The sequence below is a fragment of the Toxorhynchites rutilus genome, chromosome 1 (genome assembly GCF_029784135.1).
Source record: "Toxorhynchites rutilus septentrionalis strain SRP chromosome 1, ASM2978413v1, whole genome shotgun sequence".
NCBI classification, from domain to species: Eukaryota; Metazoa; Arthropoda; class Insecta; order Diptera; family Culicidae; genus Toxorhynchites; species Toxorhynchites rutilus.
Genome location: NC_073744.1, coordinates 122,880,892 through 122,898,402, shown reverse-complemented (window position 1 = coordinate 122,898,402; position 17,511 = coordinate 122,880,892). Strand labels below are relative to the sequence as shown.

General features: G+C 40.9%; 1 protein-coding gene across 3 annotated transcripts in view; it reads right to left on the bottom strand.

The window, feature by feature from the left end:
• LOC129762509 (NADP-dependent malic enzyme) overlaps positions 1 to 17,511 on the bottom strand; it is a 70,201-nt gene that overhangs the window by 1,180 nt on the left and 51,510 nt on the right. For all 3 annotated transcript variants that reach the window (XM_055760814.1, XM_055760815.1, XM_055760816.1), the window contains one exon: positions 28 to 961. In XM_055760814.1, coding sequence (XP_055616789.1) covers positions 28 to 961 — 934 coding nt within the window. The remainder of the gene's footprint in view (positions 1 to 27; positions 962 to 17,511) is intronic.

Sequence of the window (17,511 nt, the reverse complement as noted above, 5' to 3'; positions counted from 1 at the left end):
ATTACATGAAATACTTGTTATAAATACCTTTACTGTCAACAAGCCAAATTCTCTGGCGCGCCTCTTGTTCGCTCAGTCCCTCATTGCGGAGTGCCATCACACACAGTTCTGCAATGCCAAGCGCAGCTTCTCCAGCACCCTGGAACAGCACCTTATTCTCGCTGAGTTTGGTTTTAGTTACCCGCAGCGAGGACAATAGGCCTGCAACGGCCACCGAGGCTGTTCCCTGAATATCATCATTGAATGTGCAATAATTGTCGCGGTATTTGTCCAGGAAACGGAATGCATTGGAATTGCCAAAATCTTCAAACTGAATCAAACAGTTGCGACCAAAACGCCTCACGGCAGCTTGCATAAACTCGTCGATAAATTCATCGTAAGCTTCGCCGGTGACGCGTTTGTGGCGCAGACCTACGTAAAGCGGGTCATCTAGGATAGTCTGCGTGTTGGTTCCCACGTCCAGCGTGACCGGCAGACACTGGTGAGGTTTTATTCCCGCCAGCGCTGTGTAAAGGGCAAGCTTGCCGACAGGAATTCCCATACCGTTGGCACCGAGGTCACCCAAACCCAAAACACGCTCTCCGTCGGTGACACAAATGGCTCTTATGTCCGTCTCGGGCCAATTCTTCAGTACGTCATACACATGGCCCTTGTCGTTGATCGTGATGTACATTCCTTTGGGCTGTTGATAGATCATGCTATATTTCTGGCAAGCCAACCCAACGGTAGGGGTGTAAACCAGCGGCATCATGTTTTCAATGTCCGAGGACAGAACTTTGTAGAACAGCCTTTCATTGCGGTCCAGTAACCCAATCAGATAAATGTACTTATCCAGATCATTGGCCAAACGTTCCAACAGAATCAAACAATGTTTGACCTGTTCTTCCTCGGATCGTACGACGGCAGGCAGCAGGCCATGAATGCCTAATGCTTGACGCTCTTCGATCGTGAAAGCGAGACCCTGCGAAATAGAAGAAACATAAAGCGCAAAAATAAGTGATGTAATTCGAAGCCTGACGACGACCGCATTAATAGAAAATGAAATGCAGCGTAGTAGTCGTGACCAAGGTCAACGTGAATGTTACTTTTTAATGAACCGGCGGCTGTTGACAATGCTGATTCAAATGAGGAAATTGTTGTGTATTTGCTTTTAGCAGAATAATATAACGATATATTGACGTAGGACTACGTCTAACCGGAAGATATAGGGGGTGAAATGGAAATCTAGGCACTGAACAAGTAGGAAAAAATGCAAGATTTGGAACGCTTATAACTCGAGCATTTCTCAATAGATCGCAAAGGTTTTTGCATCAATTGATAGGAAATATATCCACGCATCTATCATAACGAATAACATTTAATTTTTCTTGAGATAAATAATTGAATAATTGTGAAATATCATGCATTGTCAAAATGCACTATGTGCCCATTTTTGATTGGTCCATTATGTGCTCCTCAAATCGTACCGACCAAACCAACCAGAGCAGCAGCGAAATAGAATGAAGCACGATTGGAAAGGAAAAAGAAAAAAATGAACGAAACATTGGTCGCAGTCTCACACATGCGTAATTCTCGAGCCAGCCAGTCAGCTTAAAAATCCCCGCTCCGCTGCCGTAACGATCATTCTCATTCAAACCGTACACCACATCGGTTCGCATCACAACACATCAACAAACCAACCCAAGCAGCCATGTCTGGACATGGTAAAGGAGGAAAAGTGAAGGGAAAGGCAAAATCCCGCTCGAACCGTGTTGATCTGGAGTTCCCCGCAAGGGTAGCTAGGCCGAGCGCGTACCAGTACCAGTGCCCCAGTCCACCAAGCCGGCGTTATATAGTGTCGGCCGCCGAAGTGATCGAGTTGGCTGGCAAAGCTGCTCGCGACGATAAGAAAACCCGCATTCGGAACAGAACACATTCGGTTCGGTGGACATCAAGACAACAGGCAGTTGCAGCGAGTGGCGAGTGGCAAACGCAATCGCAAAACGGCATCAGGTAGCAGAAGAAAAAAGTTTGTTCTTTATACAAACTGCTTTGGTGGCAAATCCAGAACAAGGCGGCATCGAGGGCGTTCGAAATGGTTTTTTTCAAAACCACTAGTACTAAGTTTTCTAAATTGGAACCATTCCATAAAACAAGGCGCTTTTCAGGGCCATTAAACCTTCCAAAAAAGAGTTTAGGAAATACAGTTCAATGCTTTCTAAAACATTATCCAAAATAATAATAAAACACAAATTGATTTTTTCATAATTTGTTTGCCAGGATCTGATGAGTATGTGAATTTGGCAGTTGTTCTGAGCTTATTGATAGTTGGGGACTTTCCTGATTATACAATTTTCACCAATTCTTAAATTGTTTCCAGATTGAAAGTACAGTAATTTACAATTAGTTCGACATTTAGATAATTGGACGGACATGTAATGCGACTTATTTAATTGGACATTTTTGTAAACATAGAGATCCAAATTATGACCCCACATTGAAAGTCGACACTGTACCACTGTCATCGCAAATGTTCAATTATAGGTTAAAATCGCCTCCAATGCGACACTGAGTGGCGCTTCGGCACGTCGCATTGAATGTAATTTACTGTACAACATGTCACAAAGCTGGATGGGAAGAAATTTTCCAACTGTGAAAGCTGTGGCGAGTGGCAACAAATCGCTAAACAGGAAGGTTTAGCCGAACAAGATGGGGATATCGAGTGATAACAAAACAATAAACTCTTTAGATTGAAGATAATTTTGTGATCCTGAAAAGGACCCTTTTTAGCCTGCATGTGAATGCAACGAGCGAACAAATCGTAATGAATGTATTTTTTTGCCATCGCTGCCTTTTAACGCTCATTCGTTCGTCTCGTTGGACTCGCCCCTCTGGCTGAGTCTGCCGATTTGTCTCTATCCTGTGAGTGTGTACCGCTAGAGTATAAAACACGCGGACCCTAAAAAAATATCTTATTTTCTTTCAAACCGTAAACCCGTGTGGTTGTACGGCATCGGCATCGTGGACGTAACAAAGGAGGACAAGTTAAGGGAAAGGCAAAGTCCCACTCGAACCGTGCAGGTGTGCCGTTCCCCGTAGGTGTATCCGCCAATTGCTCAGCAAGGGTAGATAGGCCGAACGGATTGGTGCCGGAGCACCAGTATACCTAACAGCGATTATAGAGTTTCAGCCGTCGGAGTGCTCGAGTTGGCTTGCAAAGCTGCTCACGACAATCAGAAAACCCGCATCAAGAACAGAGCAGCTTAGTTTCAGTGAGTGGCAAAGTGTTTCTCCGGCACGTCGCATTAAATGTAATTTACTGAACAACATGTCACAAGCTGGATGGGAAGAAATTTTCCAACTGTGAAAGCTGTGGCGAGTGGCAAACGCAATAGCTAAACAGAAAGGTTTAACCGAACAAGATGGGAATATCGAGTGATAACAAAAACACAACACCAAAGGTTCTTTTCAGAACCACCAACATATTCATAAAGAGTAAACAGTAAACTAATCCATTTTTCAGGTAGATAGGTAGGTATTCACGTAGGAGAAGAAAATAAAACAATATATTTAAAATATATATTTAACAAAAGCTGTCCCCTTTGTATAGTCCTACGTCACTCCGGTTATGTCCCCGACATTACCCACCCGTCTTTTTTCTTAGTAGAAATTTATTAGACTAGCTGATATTCTATTCTATTCTACCCTATAAAATTATTAAAGTACTTCTACCTAAACTCGACATTATAATATCAGTTTATTTTCAGACACAATTCTCGTGCAAGTTTCTTCATCCACCTGCAAATAACAATTTCGTTAGCGCAAATATCGAATGGACTACCAACACTTGTCAATATATATATATATATATATATATATATATATATATATATATATATATATATATATATATATATATATATATATATATATATATATATATATATATATATATATATATATATATATATATATATATATATATATATATATATATATATGTATATATATATATATATATATATATATATATATATATACAGGGTTTTCCATTTAGGGCTTCCGAAAGTATACAGCCCTGCGCTGACAACCGTTTGCCATAGCTGTCAACCAAAGCGTCATATCGTTAGTTGAATGTCTGCCAGTTTACAATATGGATCGTTTTAGCATCGCACAACGTGTTAATTTTGTTAAATTATACTATAAAAATGATGAAAAACCGGCAAATGTTTTTCGAGCATTGCGGACGGATTTTGATCGTCATGGACGGCCTACAGAGAACACAATCGCTAATGTAGTGCGTAAATTCGAACAAACTGGATCCGTAGCGGATATTGTGAAACCTGTGCATCATCGTAATGTGCGTTCGGCCGAAAATATTGCTGCTGTTGCTGCCAGTGTGGAGGATGACCCGAATGATTCGATTCCACGGCGTGGTCAGCAATTGGGCTTGTCAAACACATCATTGTGGCGAATTTTGCATTTGGACTTGCACCTACATCCATATAAAGTCCAACTGTTACAAAAATTAGAGCATGGTGACCATGGAATGCGTCGGGCATACGTCGATTGGGTGAACGAACAACAGCAGCAAAATGCTGAATTTTCGCATCAAATTTTCTTCAGCGATGAGGCACATTTCGAGCTCGGTGGCTATGTGAACACCCAAAATTTCCGTATATGGGGCTCAGAAAATCCACACGTGATTGTTGAGAGGCCATTGCATCCGCCAAAAGTCACTGTTTGGTGCGCATTATGGTCTGGTGGAGTCATCGGGTCGTATTTCTTTGAAAATGAGGACGGCGAGACGGTAACTGTGAATGGTGAGCGCTATGGCCGCATGTTAACCGATTTTTTTGCCACAAATTGAAGATATGGATACGGATGACATGTGGTTCCGGCAGGACGGCGCCACGTGCCACACAACACGACCGAACATGGCCATATTGCGAACGAAATTTGAGGGACGCATAATTTCGAGTTTTGGTGATGCCAATTGGCCTTGGCCGTCCAGATCATGCGATTTGAACCCGCTAGACTTTTTTTGTGGGGTTATGCGAAAGACCGTGTCTATGTCAACTCTTTGCAAACTTTTGAACATTTGAAAGACAACATTCGGGAAGTTATGACCGAGATACCGCCCCATATGTGCCGAAAAGTCATCCAAAAATACCTGTTCCGGATCAAGTCCTAGGTGGTCTGTCATACAAATGAAACACAAATTTCTGCATTACTCGGGAAATAATCAAACAAACGAAACCAGATATGGCATGTGGAGGTTTTAAGGGGCAATAAATGTTTCTATAGTAGTTACACACTCCTCCCCCTCTCTAAAGGGGGGCTACCACAAATTTTTGCATTACTCGGCAAACGAAACCAAAGTTGACATGTGGAGGTTTTAGGGTGCAATAAATGAAATATGTGCATTATTTTCATTGGACCCCCTCTCCTTTCTAGAGGAGGGAGGGGTGTCATACCATCATAGAAACATTTCTCGTACCCAAAAACCCTCACATTTCAAATTGGGCTCTTTTTGCTTGATTAGTTCTCGAGTTATGCATAAGTTTGTGTTTCATTTGTGTGGCAGCCCCCATGCCCCCTTAGAGAGGGGGTAGGTGTGTCGAGCCAGCATAGAAACGTTTTGTGCCCCCTAAAACCTCCACATGCCAAATTTGGTTCCGTTTGCTTGATTAATTCTCGAGTTATGCAGAAATTTTTGTTTCATTTGTATGGCTGCCTCCCCTTAGAGAGCGGGGAGGAGCGTCGAACCACCGATCCCCTTCGATCCCTAAAACCTCTATATGCCAAGTTTGTTCCCATTTGCTTGATTAGTTCTCGAGTTATCCAGCCCCCCTCCCTCCTGTAGAGAGGGAGAGGAGTGTCAAACCACCTAAGAAACATTTCTTGTCTCCTAAAACCTCCACATGCCAAATTTGGTTCTGTTCCTTGTGGAACTTTTGCCGTCTCAACGTATGCATTAACTAACGTCATTTATTAAATTTCTAATTTTTTCGAGATTTCTTAAGTCAAATAATACGCCTTGAATGTATTCCGAGGGGCAAGCTCTAGAATACGCGTGACCACAGTGCAAGTTGAAGAAAATTCTTTGACGAAAAAATCCCCCGGCGAGAATAGGAATCGAACCCGAACACCCGGCATGATAATGTGAGACGCTAACCACCCGGCCGAGGGTGCACTACTCATATTTGGTTATATGTTCGTGAGAGGTTATTTGCATGACACATTGTGTATCATTCGATATTGATCGAAATCCAAACACTGTTGAATTGCATAAAAGGTCAAAAAAATATCTGAGGATATCGATCACTCATTCCCAATATTTTAAATTTTTGTTTCGCCGGTTTGGGAACAACTCCCAGATTACTTTCAACGTTATTCAACACTTTCAATGTTATCCCCTGCCGCACACTCAACTATAATCGAGCCGTTTTTCCCATTTCTAAAATTAATAATTCCATGGATTCTAGGATTCAGTTACTCTTTTAATTTTTTTCTTGTATCATATCATTACTTTTCGAATACTTAACAGGTTTGATCACTATAACAGGACCAGCCGTACTTTTCAAATCTCATAAATTTTGAAAAATACTGATCTCAATTTCCCATTTTCAGAGCCAGAAGTTCATTATTTTTTCACTTGATCAGTTTCTCCGTTTTCTTTTCAATTGTAATCTTTTCCCGCTCCTTATGAGTGTTGTTCTTGAAATGTTGGGATTTAACACAGCTGCGTTTACGGGGGACTCTCTCTTAAAAGCTTTTACAGTCTTTTCCATCTGCTAATTCGTTCATGACTTCCGATTTCTCTTGCAAATGAAGTTAGTGAATATATAAGGTTGGGGAAAAAGTAATCTATTATTTTCTCGGTAGTTGGCTTTAGTGATGAATATCTCGCGTAATACAATCATCGCGATCATACTATTCTTTTTTGTTTATTCAATTTAGCTGTGAGTAAAGGAGTGTTGATAATGGAAGTCAATAAAGAGAAAACATTCTACACTTTTTCTTTTGTGAAGGCGAAAATTGGAGCCAGCTCGCTGAAATTGTGAATACTGCTAATGGTGGCGGTACTGTAATAGGAATAGCAGGTATTTGACCCAAATCGGACAATCCGCAGCACATAAAATAAAGTTTTGAATTTCACAGTTTTGCATGTGGAGGTATTTTTTATAGCTTTTCTTATATAGTTGTGGGATGCATTATCAAATGTTCTTAATATATAAGAAAAGGTTATTAAGTAAACGAAATTTCTCTAGCGTCGAAAGACGTGAAGTGCTGTGTATGTTGATCCTCCTGCTTGGTAGGCAAGTTAGAATTAGATCAAGGAACTCCCAAATAAAATTATAATTTGGTTTTTGTTCTTTAAAGCACGTTACTACGGGCCACACTATATCATAGAACATTACTGAACGAAACGGAAATGCTGTCAACTAATTTCAAGTACGTACGTTAGTTTACTAACCGGTAATAAAGATATAATAACGAACAGGTATTTAATGACTTACTTCGCACATCAGATAGCCTAAGGTAAACTATGTCACTCTGTATTTATCGAATAAAGCTGTAATGTTAAACTCACTAGATGGAAGCAAGATGCCACAATCCAGCAGAGTAAGTCATTCGATTACGTGTAATTGAGGTGTGTTCACCATACAAGTGTAACATGGAGGAGCTTCGAATTTTAATTAATTGATTTTTAATTTTATTGCACATGATTAGGGGTGTATCTGTCGCTGACAGTTGCAGTTGCACTAAGTTTTGCGGTCACAGAATCGAATAAACACATAAATGCTGCTTCGGTGTTCCGTACGACAAACGTATAATCAGATCAACTGTCTGAGGGGGCACAGACATGAGCAATCATCAATTTAATTCATATCAGTAGCCACACTTACGGTATGTTATTGAAGAAATTGTGATTTTGTGTGCATGTGTATTACACATGCGGTTCAGCGTTCAACTTTGTGTATCCTTTCTAAATATAAAGAACACAGTTGCAAGGGGAGGCAAGCCCCGGCGGTCGATCAAAATGAAACACGAAGTTAGGCATAATAATGAGTGTCTGTGGAGACTGCGTGAATCCGAGATGGAGGAAACAACACACCCCGATCAAGCGGGTCTGTTGAGTGTGTCCATTGCCAATGTCGAACAAGGTGACTTTGATCACAAGCTGGTTCCATAAATTGGATTGTTTTTAACGCTAAGAGTCACATATGTCTTTCTCCCGCGCTGAAATTGCATCCTCACAGGAGGGCATAACCAATGATTCGTAAATTGTGGCAAACGAAGAGTGTCAGACAGCTTGGTTCACTCAGGGTCGTAACGAGTTCAAATCGTAAGTTAAGCGTGTGTTAATTTGTCATACTGTTCTCACATTTCAGTAGCAATATATGTTACGCACGCAATTTCCTGTCACGACCCTAATTACATTGGTGTTTTAGTTTGCTACAGTCTTCCGTTTTCAACGCAGTACAGAACACAATTGTCGTTCTTTGAATTTATTCGTGTTTGAAGTGACGAAAAAGCAAATCGCAATTTATGCACATTGTAGACCAACGTCAGTTTGAAAACAGAAGAATTGTTTGAAGCCCTATTTCAATTTAATCAAATGAGGTAGTTTTTAGCCTTCGGAAATTCAACTGACTCAGGCTTAATCCGCAACTCAAATGTTAACTGATCGCAATCTTGTCCGACGTGTTCGTTCGTCCGTTCGTATGTAGACATAAACGAGGTACATTCATACCATCCCATATCCGGTTGGAAGTGGATGCTAAAGGTGAATAGAAGTTGACGCAATGTCGAATCATTATTGATTAGTGCTTGAAGCGGAATTGGTACGACCGCCTACCGTTTATTTAATACGAAAGAGACTCATGAAACCTAATGTAATATGGTGTAATATCACCTGTTGCACTATTATTATTTGTTATTAACGCAAACCAACTCCTGAATACCATGCTCACCATGTCAAGATCGCTTAAGCAAGAGTCAAACGAGAATGGGGAGTTCGAAATATTTTCGCGCTTGCTCCTCCTACTCATTTGTTGGATTGTGTTTTGAAGCATTCGTAACAAAATGCCGTTTGCCGAGAGCGCGGTTTATTTGTGGTTATTTTTCTCTTTGGCTCCCGTTTTATTGCCACCAATCTATCTCTCAAACTTTCGATCATGCCGCGCTAGAGGGTCACGATCCGCTACCAAAGTGCTATAAAACGATAGCGGTCACCAGTACGTGTGCGTTTTTCAAGTCCCAAGGTCAGATGGGGGTTGAATGGAGCGGAGTTTCCCTGACGTATACGTATAGCTGTTCGCAGACGGTTGAATCAAGTGGGATTTTGACGTAGGACTACGTCTTTCATTTCTATACCGGGGTGTAAAATCAAAGTTTCGAAAACGAAAGCGTTACGCCGGAGACCGAGATTTTGAGCGTTAATGGCTCCTAAACAACTGAATGAAATGGTATGATAAACACTTCATTCGAAAGATAAAATGTCTACGCGTTATATACTTGTTACTTTTTTATCCAAAAACTTGTTTCAATAGTCTTAAAATTGCTTTCAAAACAGGCTATTGAAATCACCAATCGGTATATAAGCGAGCGGCGCTCGGAAATCCACTCAGTTCTAATTGAACAGCGATTGGAGCATGTTGTTGCTGTTGCGGTGAACCTCTTTATTTATCATGAAAGCGCGGATGAACGGTGTCACCAAGAGCCTGTTTGTGCACCCTAGGCCAGAAGGGAATCTATCAGGAGGAGAGTGATGCCACAAACGGTTCCCTGGGAAGACATCGCTACACACACATACACGCGCGGCTATTAACAGGTGGTTATCGAGTTGGAATTAACCACTGGTGGGCTTCCAGTATCGAGGAAAATGTGGAAATATCTAATCGTTACTGAAAATAATCTGCCAGTTCCTCTGGGAATTTTCAAAATATATTCATGTGAAAGAGTTTAATTGAATGTTTTCTATCCATGTAACACTGTGACCAAATATGTTTCAATCAAGTGCTATTAACAGGTGGTTATCGAGTTGGCATTAACCACTGGTGGGCTTCCAGTATCGAGGAAAATGTGGAAATAACTAATCGTTACTGAAAATAATCTGCCAGTTCCTCTGGGAATTTTCAAAATATATTCATGTGAAAGAGTTTAATTGAATGTTTTCTATCCATGTAACACTGTGACCAAATATGTTTCAATCAAGTGCTATTAACAGGTGGTTATCGAGTTGGCATTAACCACTGGTGGGCTTCCAGTATCGAGGAAAATGTGGAAATAACTAATCGTTACTGAAAATAATCTGCCAGTTCCTCTGGGAATTTTCAAAATATATTCATGAGAAAGAGTTTAATTGAATGTTTTCTATCCATGTAACACTGTGACCAAATATGTTTCAATCAAGTGCTATTAACAGGTGGTTATCGAGTTGGCATTAACCACTGGTGGGCTTCCAGTATCGAGGAAAATGTGGAAATATCTAATCGTTACTGAAAATAATCTGCCAGTTCCTTTGGGAATTTTCAAAATATATTCATGTGAAAGAGTTTAATTGAATGTTTTCTATCCATGTAACACTGTGACCAAATACATTTGGTTTTGTGGTTTTTCAATCAATCGCAATTAACAGGATAGCTTCAGAAGATTATTCTTCCCCATCAGTAGGATATTTCCGTATCCAATATTGTATGCGCCCGCAATCGATTATTGCTCAGTCGCCGAAAGTTCCGAGCTCAGAGAGTTCATTCCCCTCTAGTTTGCCTTCCAAATTGCCATTGTAAACCACACCTTCTCTCGATTCAATCACACACAAAAAGCATACTTAAGCGATATTCTGGTGGTGAGACACATTTATTTTTCGTGAGGACATCGACAAGACAACATCGTTGCCTAACGTGCTGGAGGAGGTGGACGGCGAAGGATCGACACATACACGCGCAGAACTCTTTCCGTTAGGATGCCATTCAGCATCGAGAAAGTTCCGGAAAGATCTAATCATTGCTGGAAAATAATCTGCCAGTTCCTTTGGGAATTTTCAAAATGTATTCATGTGAAAGAGTTTAATTGAATGTTTTCTATCCATGTAACATTGTGACCAAATATGTTTCAATCAAGTGCTATTAACAGGTGGTTATCGAGTTGGTATTAACCACTGGTGGGTTTCCAGTATCGAGGAAAATGTGGAAATAACTAATCGTTACTGAAAATAATCTGCCAGTTCCTCTGGGAATTTTCAAAATATATTCATGTGAAAGAGTTTAATTGAATGTTTTCTATCCATGTAACACTGTGACCAAATACATTTGGTTTTGTGGTTTTTCAATCAATCGCAATTAACAGGATAGCTTCAGAAGATTATTCTTCCCCATCAGTAGGATATTTCCGTATCCAATATTGTATGCGCCCGCAATCGATTATTGCTCAGTCGCCGAAAGTTCCGAGCTCAGAGAGTTCATTCCCCTCTAGTTTGCCTTCCAAATTGCCATCGTAAACCACACCTTCTCTCGATTCAATCACACACAAAAAGCATACTTAAGCGATATTCTGGTGGTGAGACACATTCATTTTTCGTGAGGACATCGACAAGACAACATCGTTGCCTAACGTGCTGGAGGAGGTGGACGGCGAAGGATCGACACATACACGCGCAGAACTCTTTCCGTTAGGATACCATTCAGCATCGAGAAAGTTCCGGAAAGATCTAATCATTGCTGGAAAATAATCTGCCAGTTCCTTTGGGAATTTTCAAAATGTATTCAGGTGAAAGAGTTTAATTGAATGTTTTCTATCCATGTAACATTGTGACCAAATATGTTTCAATCAAGTGCTATTGCGACATGCGACAAAATGCGACATGCGACATGCGACAAAAGATCCATGGAATCCCAGATCATCTACGCTCCGATTACATTCCGGAGATATTTTCGGCAGAATATGGGAAAGTTAGATCTGATAAAATGTTCTTTACTGACGGTTCATGCATAAACGGGTCCACTGGCTTCGGCATCTTCAATGAAAATTCCAGTGCCTCTTTCAAACTCAAAGATCCTTGTTCCGTGTATGTCGCTGAACTGGGTGCGATATATTACGCATTAGGGATCATTGAAACATTGCCCATCGACCACTATTTTATTTTTTCAGACAGTCTCAGCTCAATAGAGGCAATCCGCTCAATGAAAGTTGATAAACGCTCATCTTATTTCCTAACAAGAATAAGACATCTATTGAGTGTTTTGGTCGAAAAATTATTCAAGATTACCTTAGCATGGGTTCCCTCTCATTGCTCGATTCCGGGGAATGAGAAAGCGGACTCGCTAGCTAAGGTGGGTGCTTCAGAAGGCACACTTTTTGAAAGGCAAATTACTTATAACGAATTTTTTCACATTCCTCGTCAGGACACACTCGTTAGTTGGCAGCGCATGTGGAGTGAAGATGAGTTCGGTCGTTGGTTACACACGATTATCCCTAAGGTTTCGACGAAAGCTTGGTTTAAGGGATTGAATGTCGGTCGTGATTTCATTCGCGTGATATCTCGGCTTATGTCCAATCACTACAACCTAAACGCGCATCTCTATCGAATTGGGCTCGCAGCAAACAATCTTTGTGATTGTGGCGATGGCTACCACGACATCGAGCATATTGTCTGGTCGTGTATCCGGTTCCATGCTGCTCGCTCTCAGCTCTCTAGAGCACTGAGAGCAAAAGGCAGACAATCGGATATCCCCGTCCGGGATATCTTAGGTAGCCGTGATCCTGATCTTCTGCTTCATCTATACCTGTTCCTCAGAAACGCCGATGTCAACGTTTAATGATGTTTCCTTCGTTGTGTCCCTGTTTCATATCCCTCCTATCCGATCTATAAACTTTTACTTAGTCGCGGCAATACATACACACACTCTTTACAGATACACGGGCCAAAGGTTGTGCAGTCCACTGATGATTCAACAAAAGCCAAAAGTTGTACCGCCATGACAACTCTACACGAGCTGATGATTGCGCCGGCTAGTGACCATTCTATCCTGGATTCCTCGAGAAGACGCACCACGCTAGATATGGGGTACAGACTAGGGGGGCGTTGCTGATTAATGGTCAGCTGCATCCCAATAGGAAGTATCCCGTGTCGGGCACAGGTACAGATCATTGAAGACAGCAACATCACAATTACGAAAACACTTGTAATACTAACCTCGAGCCAACCGCGAGTAATCGGTTACATATTACTAACATAGTTATAAGGCAAACATTGTCGAAATATTGAACTCCCGGCCCCGTCAGGTTGACGCCATATGAGCCTTAATAAAAATATATATTTTGGAAAAAAAAAAAAAAAAAAAAAAAAAAAGTGCTATTAACAGGTGGTTATCGAGTTGGTATTAACCACTGGTGGGTTTCCAGTATCGAGGAAAATGTGGAAATAACTAATCGTTACTGAAAATAATCTGCCAGTTCCTCTGGGAATTTTCAAAATATATTCATGTGAAAGAGTTTAATTGAATGTTTTCTATCCATGTAACACTGTGACCAAATACATTTGGTTTTGTGGTTTTTCAATCAATCGCAATTAACAGGATAGCTTCAGAAGATTATTCTTCCCCATCAGTAGGATATTTCCGTATCCAATATTGTATGCGCCCGCAATCGATTATTGCTCAGTCGCCGAAAGTTCCGAGCTCAGAGAGTTCATTCCCCTCTAGTTTGCCTTCCAAATTGCCATCGTAAACCACACCTTCTCTCGATTCAATCACACACAAAAAGCATACTTAAGCGATATTCTGGTGGTGAGACACATTCGATCATTCGCTGCTTGACTGTGGAGCTGAGCAGATCAGTATTTTTCCACTCTCTCGAGTGTTTGGGAAGTTTGAATCTTGTCGTAACACGTTTAAACCGAAAAAGTGACATCACACCCGTTGACTATTAGTTATCCGCTGTCGCCTATCGTGCAAGATGGGTAAAGGAAAACATCGCAACCGGCAGAAGAATAAGAAGAAGAAATATGACGCTGAAAAACAGTCGTCTGATAGTGAATCGCCCGACGGGGAAGATAACCGTAAGAGAAAAATACGAAATAACAGCGTTCGCTCCAGGAGTGATCGCTCATCGTATGAATCAGAGAGCATGTGCACCATCAGTGAAACCAATGTCCCAGCTGCTCGCGTTCAATCTGCAGGTACGCTGCCGTCGAATAAGAAGAATGTTCCAGTCTCAACTACACCCTCTTCCAATCAAAAACCTCCTCCAATCATGGTGAAAAATTTTCCTCTGGACAAACTGATGAAGGAGCTCGATGCCGAAAAAGTATCTGTTGAATACAAATTGTGCCGTATCGGCACTAAAGTGGCTGCTGCCAGCAGAAAAGATTATGACGCCGTTATCGTTTATCTTCAAGGACAACAGGCACAGTATTATTCTCACGATTTCTCGAACGAAAAACCATTTAAGACGGTGATAAAGGGGCTCCCGAATATGGACATTAAAAACATCGAAGCTGAGCTCATAAATCAATACAAGCTGCAGCCCCTGGCTGTGTATGCCATGAGACGCAAGGATGAGGGAACGCGAGAATATCATGACCGATTTTATCTAGTGCACTTTCGGAAGGGAACCGTTACTGTAGGTGCTTTGCAAGCTATCCGCACCATTGGTAAGGTTCGCTGTCACTGGGAGCCGTACCGTGGCTCGAAGAACGATACTCAATGTCAACGATGTCTAGATTTCGGACATGGGACCAGAAACTGCAACTGCAAACCACGTTGTGCTAATTGTGCCCAAGGACACCTTACCGTGAACTGCTTACTGAAAGGTGAATTCGAGCTTAAGTGTGCCAACTGTAGGGGCAAACATCGAGGTAATGACCGTACCTGTCCCAAGCGCGTGGAGTACAGGGAGATTCGTAAAAAAGCATCAATATCTAACCAACGTGGGAAGAAGAAGGACAAGATACCGCCTCCGCCGGCTGTAAATATACAAAATTATCCCGCTCTTTCGGCTAATACCTCCCACTCAACCGTCGTTCCGCCAGTCGGATCTAACTGGGTTGATCCGAGAATCAGAAATACTCATCCACGTACCGTCAGACCGGAACAAGTACAAGAAGAAGACAATATCTCTGAAGAACTGAGGCCAGATAAGTACGACATGGAAAAACTGCTGGAAATTTTCAACGAGATGATCACCGAACTACAGAAATATCAACATCGGAAAGATCAGATCCGCATCCTGGGTCATTTTATCATCAAATATGGCTGTTAAACCTATCAAAATTTTACTGTGGAACGCCTGCTCGGTGGCGGGTAAACGTGAGGAGCTAATTGAATTTCTTCAAACGAACAACATTGATGTGGCTGCTTTAACAGAGACACATCTCAATCCTAGCACAAATTTTAATCTTTCTGATCATATAATAATCCGATTAGACCGAACATCAAGTCGCAGAGGTGGAGGCGTTGCTATCGCCATTCGGCGAGGCATTGATTTTAGAACCCTTCCCAGTTTCAATACAACCGTCATCGAAGCTGTAGGTATAGAAATCACGTCTGATCTAGGATCAATAAAAATATTGGCAGCATACTGTCCGAAGCAATGTACGGAGAGGAACGGTCTATCCCGACACTTCAAGCATGATCTCAGCAAACTGACCAGAATCAACGGTAAATTCATATTGGCCGGTGACCTTAACGCGAAACATGAAGTATGGAATAATATACGACGTAACAACAACGGTTGTCTGCTCGCGGACGACACCCAGGCGGGGTACTACTCTGTCTATGCTCCAGATGATCCCACGTTCCTATCTTCAAAGGGCAACCCATCAACATTGGACATCTTTTTGTCAAATCTTGGAAACAATTTTTCTCATCCGCATACCATCAACGATCTACGGTCGGATCACTATCCGGTAGTGGTTGAAGCTGGACATATCGTGTGGAACAACCATCGTAGAGTGCGAAAGGACTTTCATCACGTCGACTGGGTAAGATTTCAACGCATTTTGGACCAGCAATTGAACGTTGATACCAACCTTGTTACAACCGAAGACATCAATCACTCCCTGATGGAATTCCAAAGGGCCATCAGCTTAGCAGAGGAGGCTTGCATTAAGAAAATTCCTGTTGTAAGTAGATTTTTAACTCTTGATGATACTACAAAGCGTATTATAAATCAAAGAAACGTAATTAGGAGGCAGTTCCAAAGATCTCGTGATCCCCGGATTAAATATTTAGTAAACAAATTCAACAAAATTATATCCAAACGTATTCAGAGGCACAAAAATCAATCATTTTGCTAAATCTACCGCCATGGCGTTACTCGATATTGAGAAAGCGTTTGATAACGTATGGCATGCAGGGCTCATACATAAGCTCTATCGTAATAATTTCCCAATCTATTTAGTAAAAATTCTTCAATCATATCTCTCGAGCCGGTCGTTCAAGGTTTTCCTTAGTGAAGTCTGTTCCGATTATTTTGAAATTTATGCTGGAGTCCCCCAGGGTAGCCTGCTGGGTCCGGTATTATATAATATATATACTTCAGATATTCCAGAACTTCCTGAGGATGCCAGTCTGGCATTTTATGCTGATTACTCGGCTATCCTAGTGAAAGGAAGAAATACCAGACAAGTTACTTCTAAATTACAGTCTTACTTAACCACTTTCACCACTTGGCTTGAAACCTGGAAAATAAAAGTAAACGGTGCAAAAACTCAAACAATAATTTTTCCATACAAAAACTCAAAGCGTCTAGAACCGACTCCAAATTGCTCAGTGACAATGAACAATAATAGAGTGCAATGGTCCAATGAGGTCACGTATTTAGGTATGACATTAGACAAAAAGCTGCTATTCAGATCACATGTAGAAAAAATCAGAACGAAATGCTCATTACTGATAAAAAAGTTGTATCCACTAATCAATCGCAATTCAAGGTTATGCCGAAAAAACAAATTGGCTGTTTACAAATGTATCATCTATCCTGTCTTGAGTTATGCAGCTCCTGTTTGGGAGAACTGTGCTAAATCTCACAAAAATAAGTTGCAGGTAGTCCAAAATAAAGCACTGAAAATGATTCTCAATTTACCATGGTACACACGTACGACTGAAGTGCATAGATTGTCGGAATTTGATAAGCTGGATGTAAAATTCAATAAAATGTTGGCAGATTTTCGCCAAAAGTGCCAGAACTCTGAACATGAGCTCCTGAATACTCTTTTTGTTTAAAATAAGGCTACAATTTAGGATTAGGTTTAGGATTAGGGTTAGTATTAAGGATTTATTTAAAAAAAAAAAAAAATGATAATAACTGAAACATTGTTTTGTCTGATTGAATATGCCGAAAAGGCTAATATACGTTAATTATAATAATATTATAAAAGATTTAGAACAAAGATGAAATAGTTTTTAAGGGAAGCTAAATCACTTGAATGTTATACCATACTGAAAATGTAAAACGAATAAATACTGAAATATATTTAACACATACATACGAAGGATCGACACATACACGCGCAGAACTCTT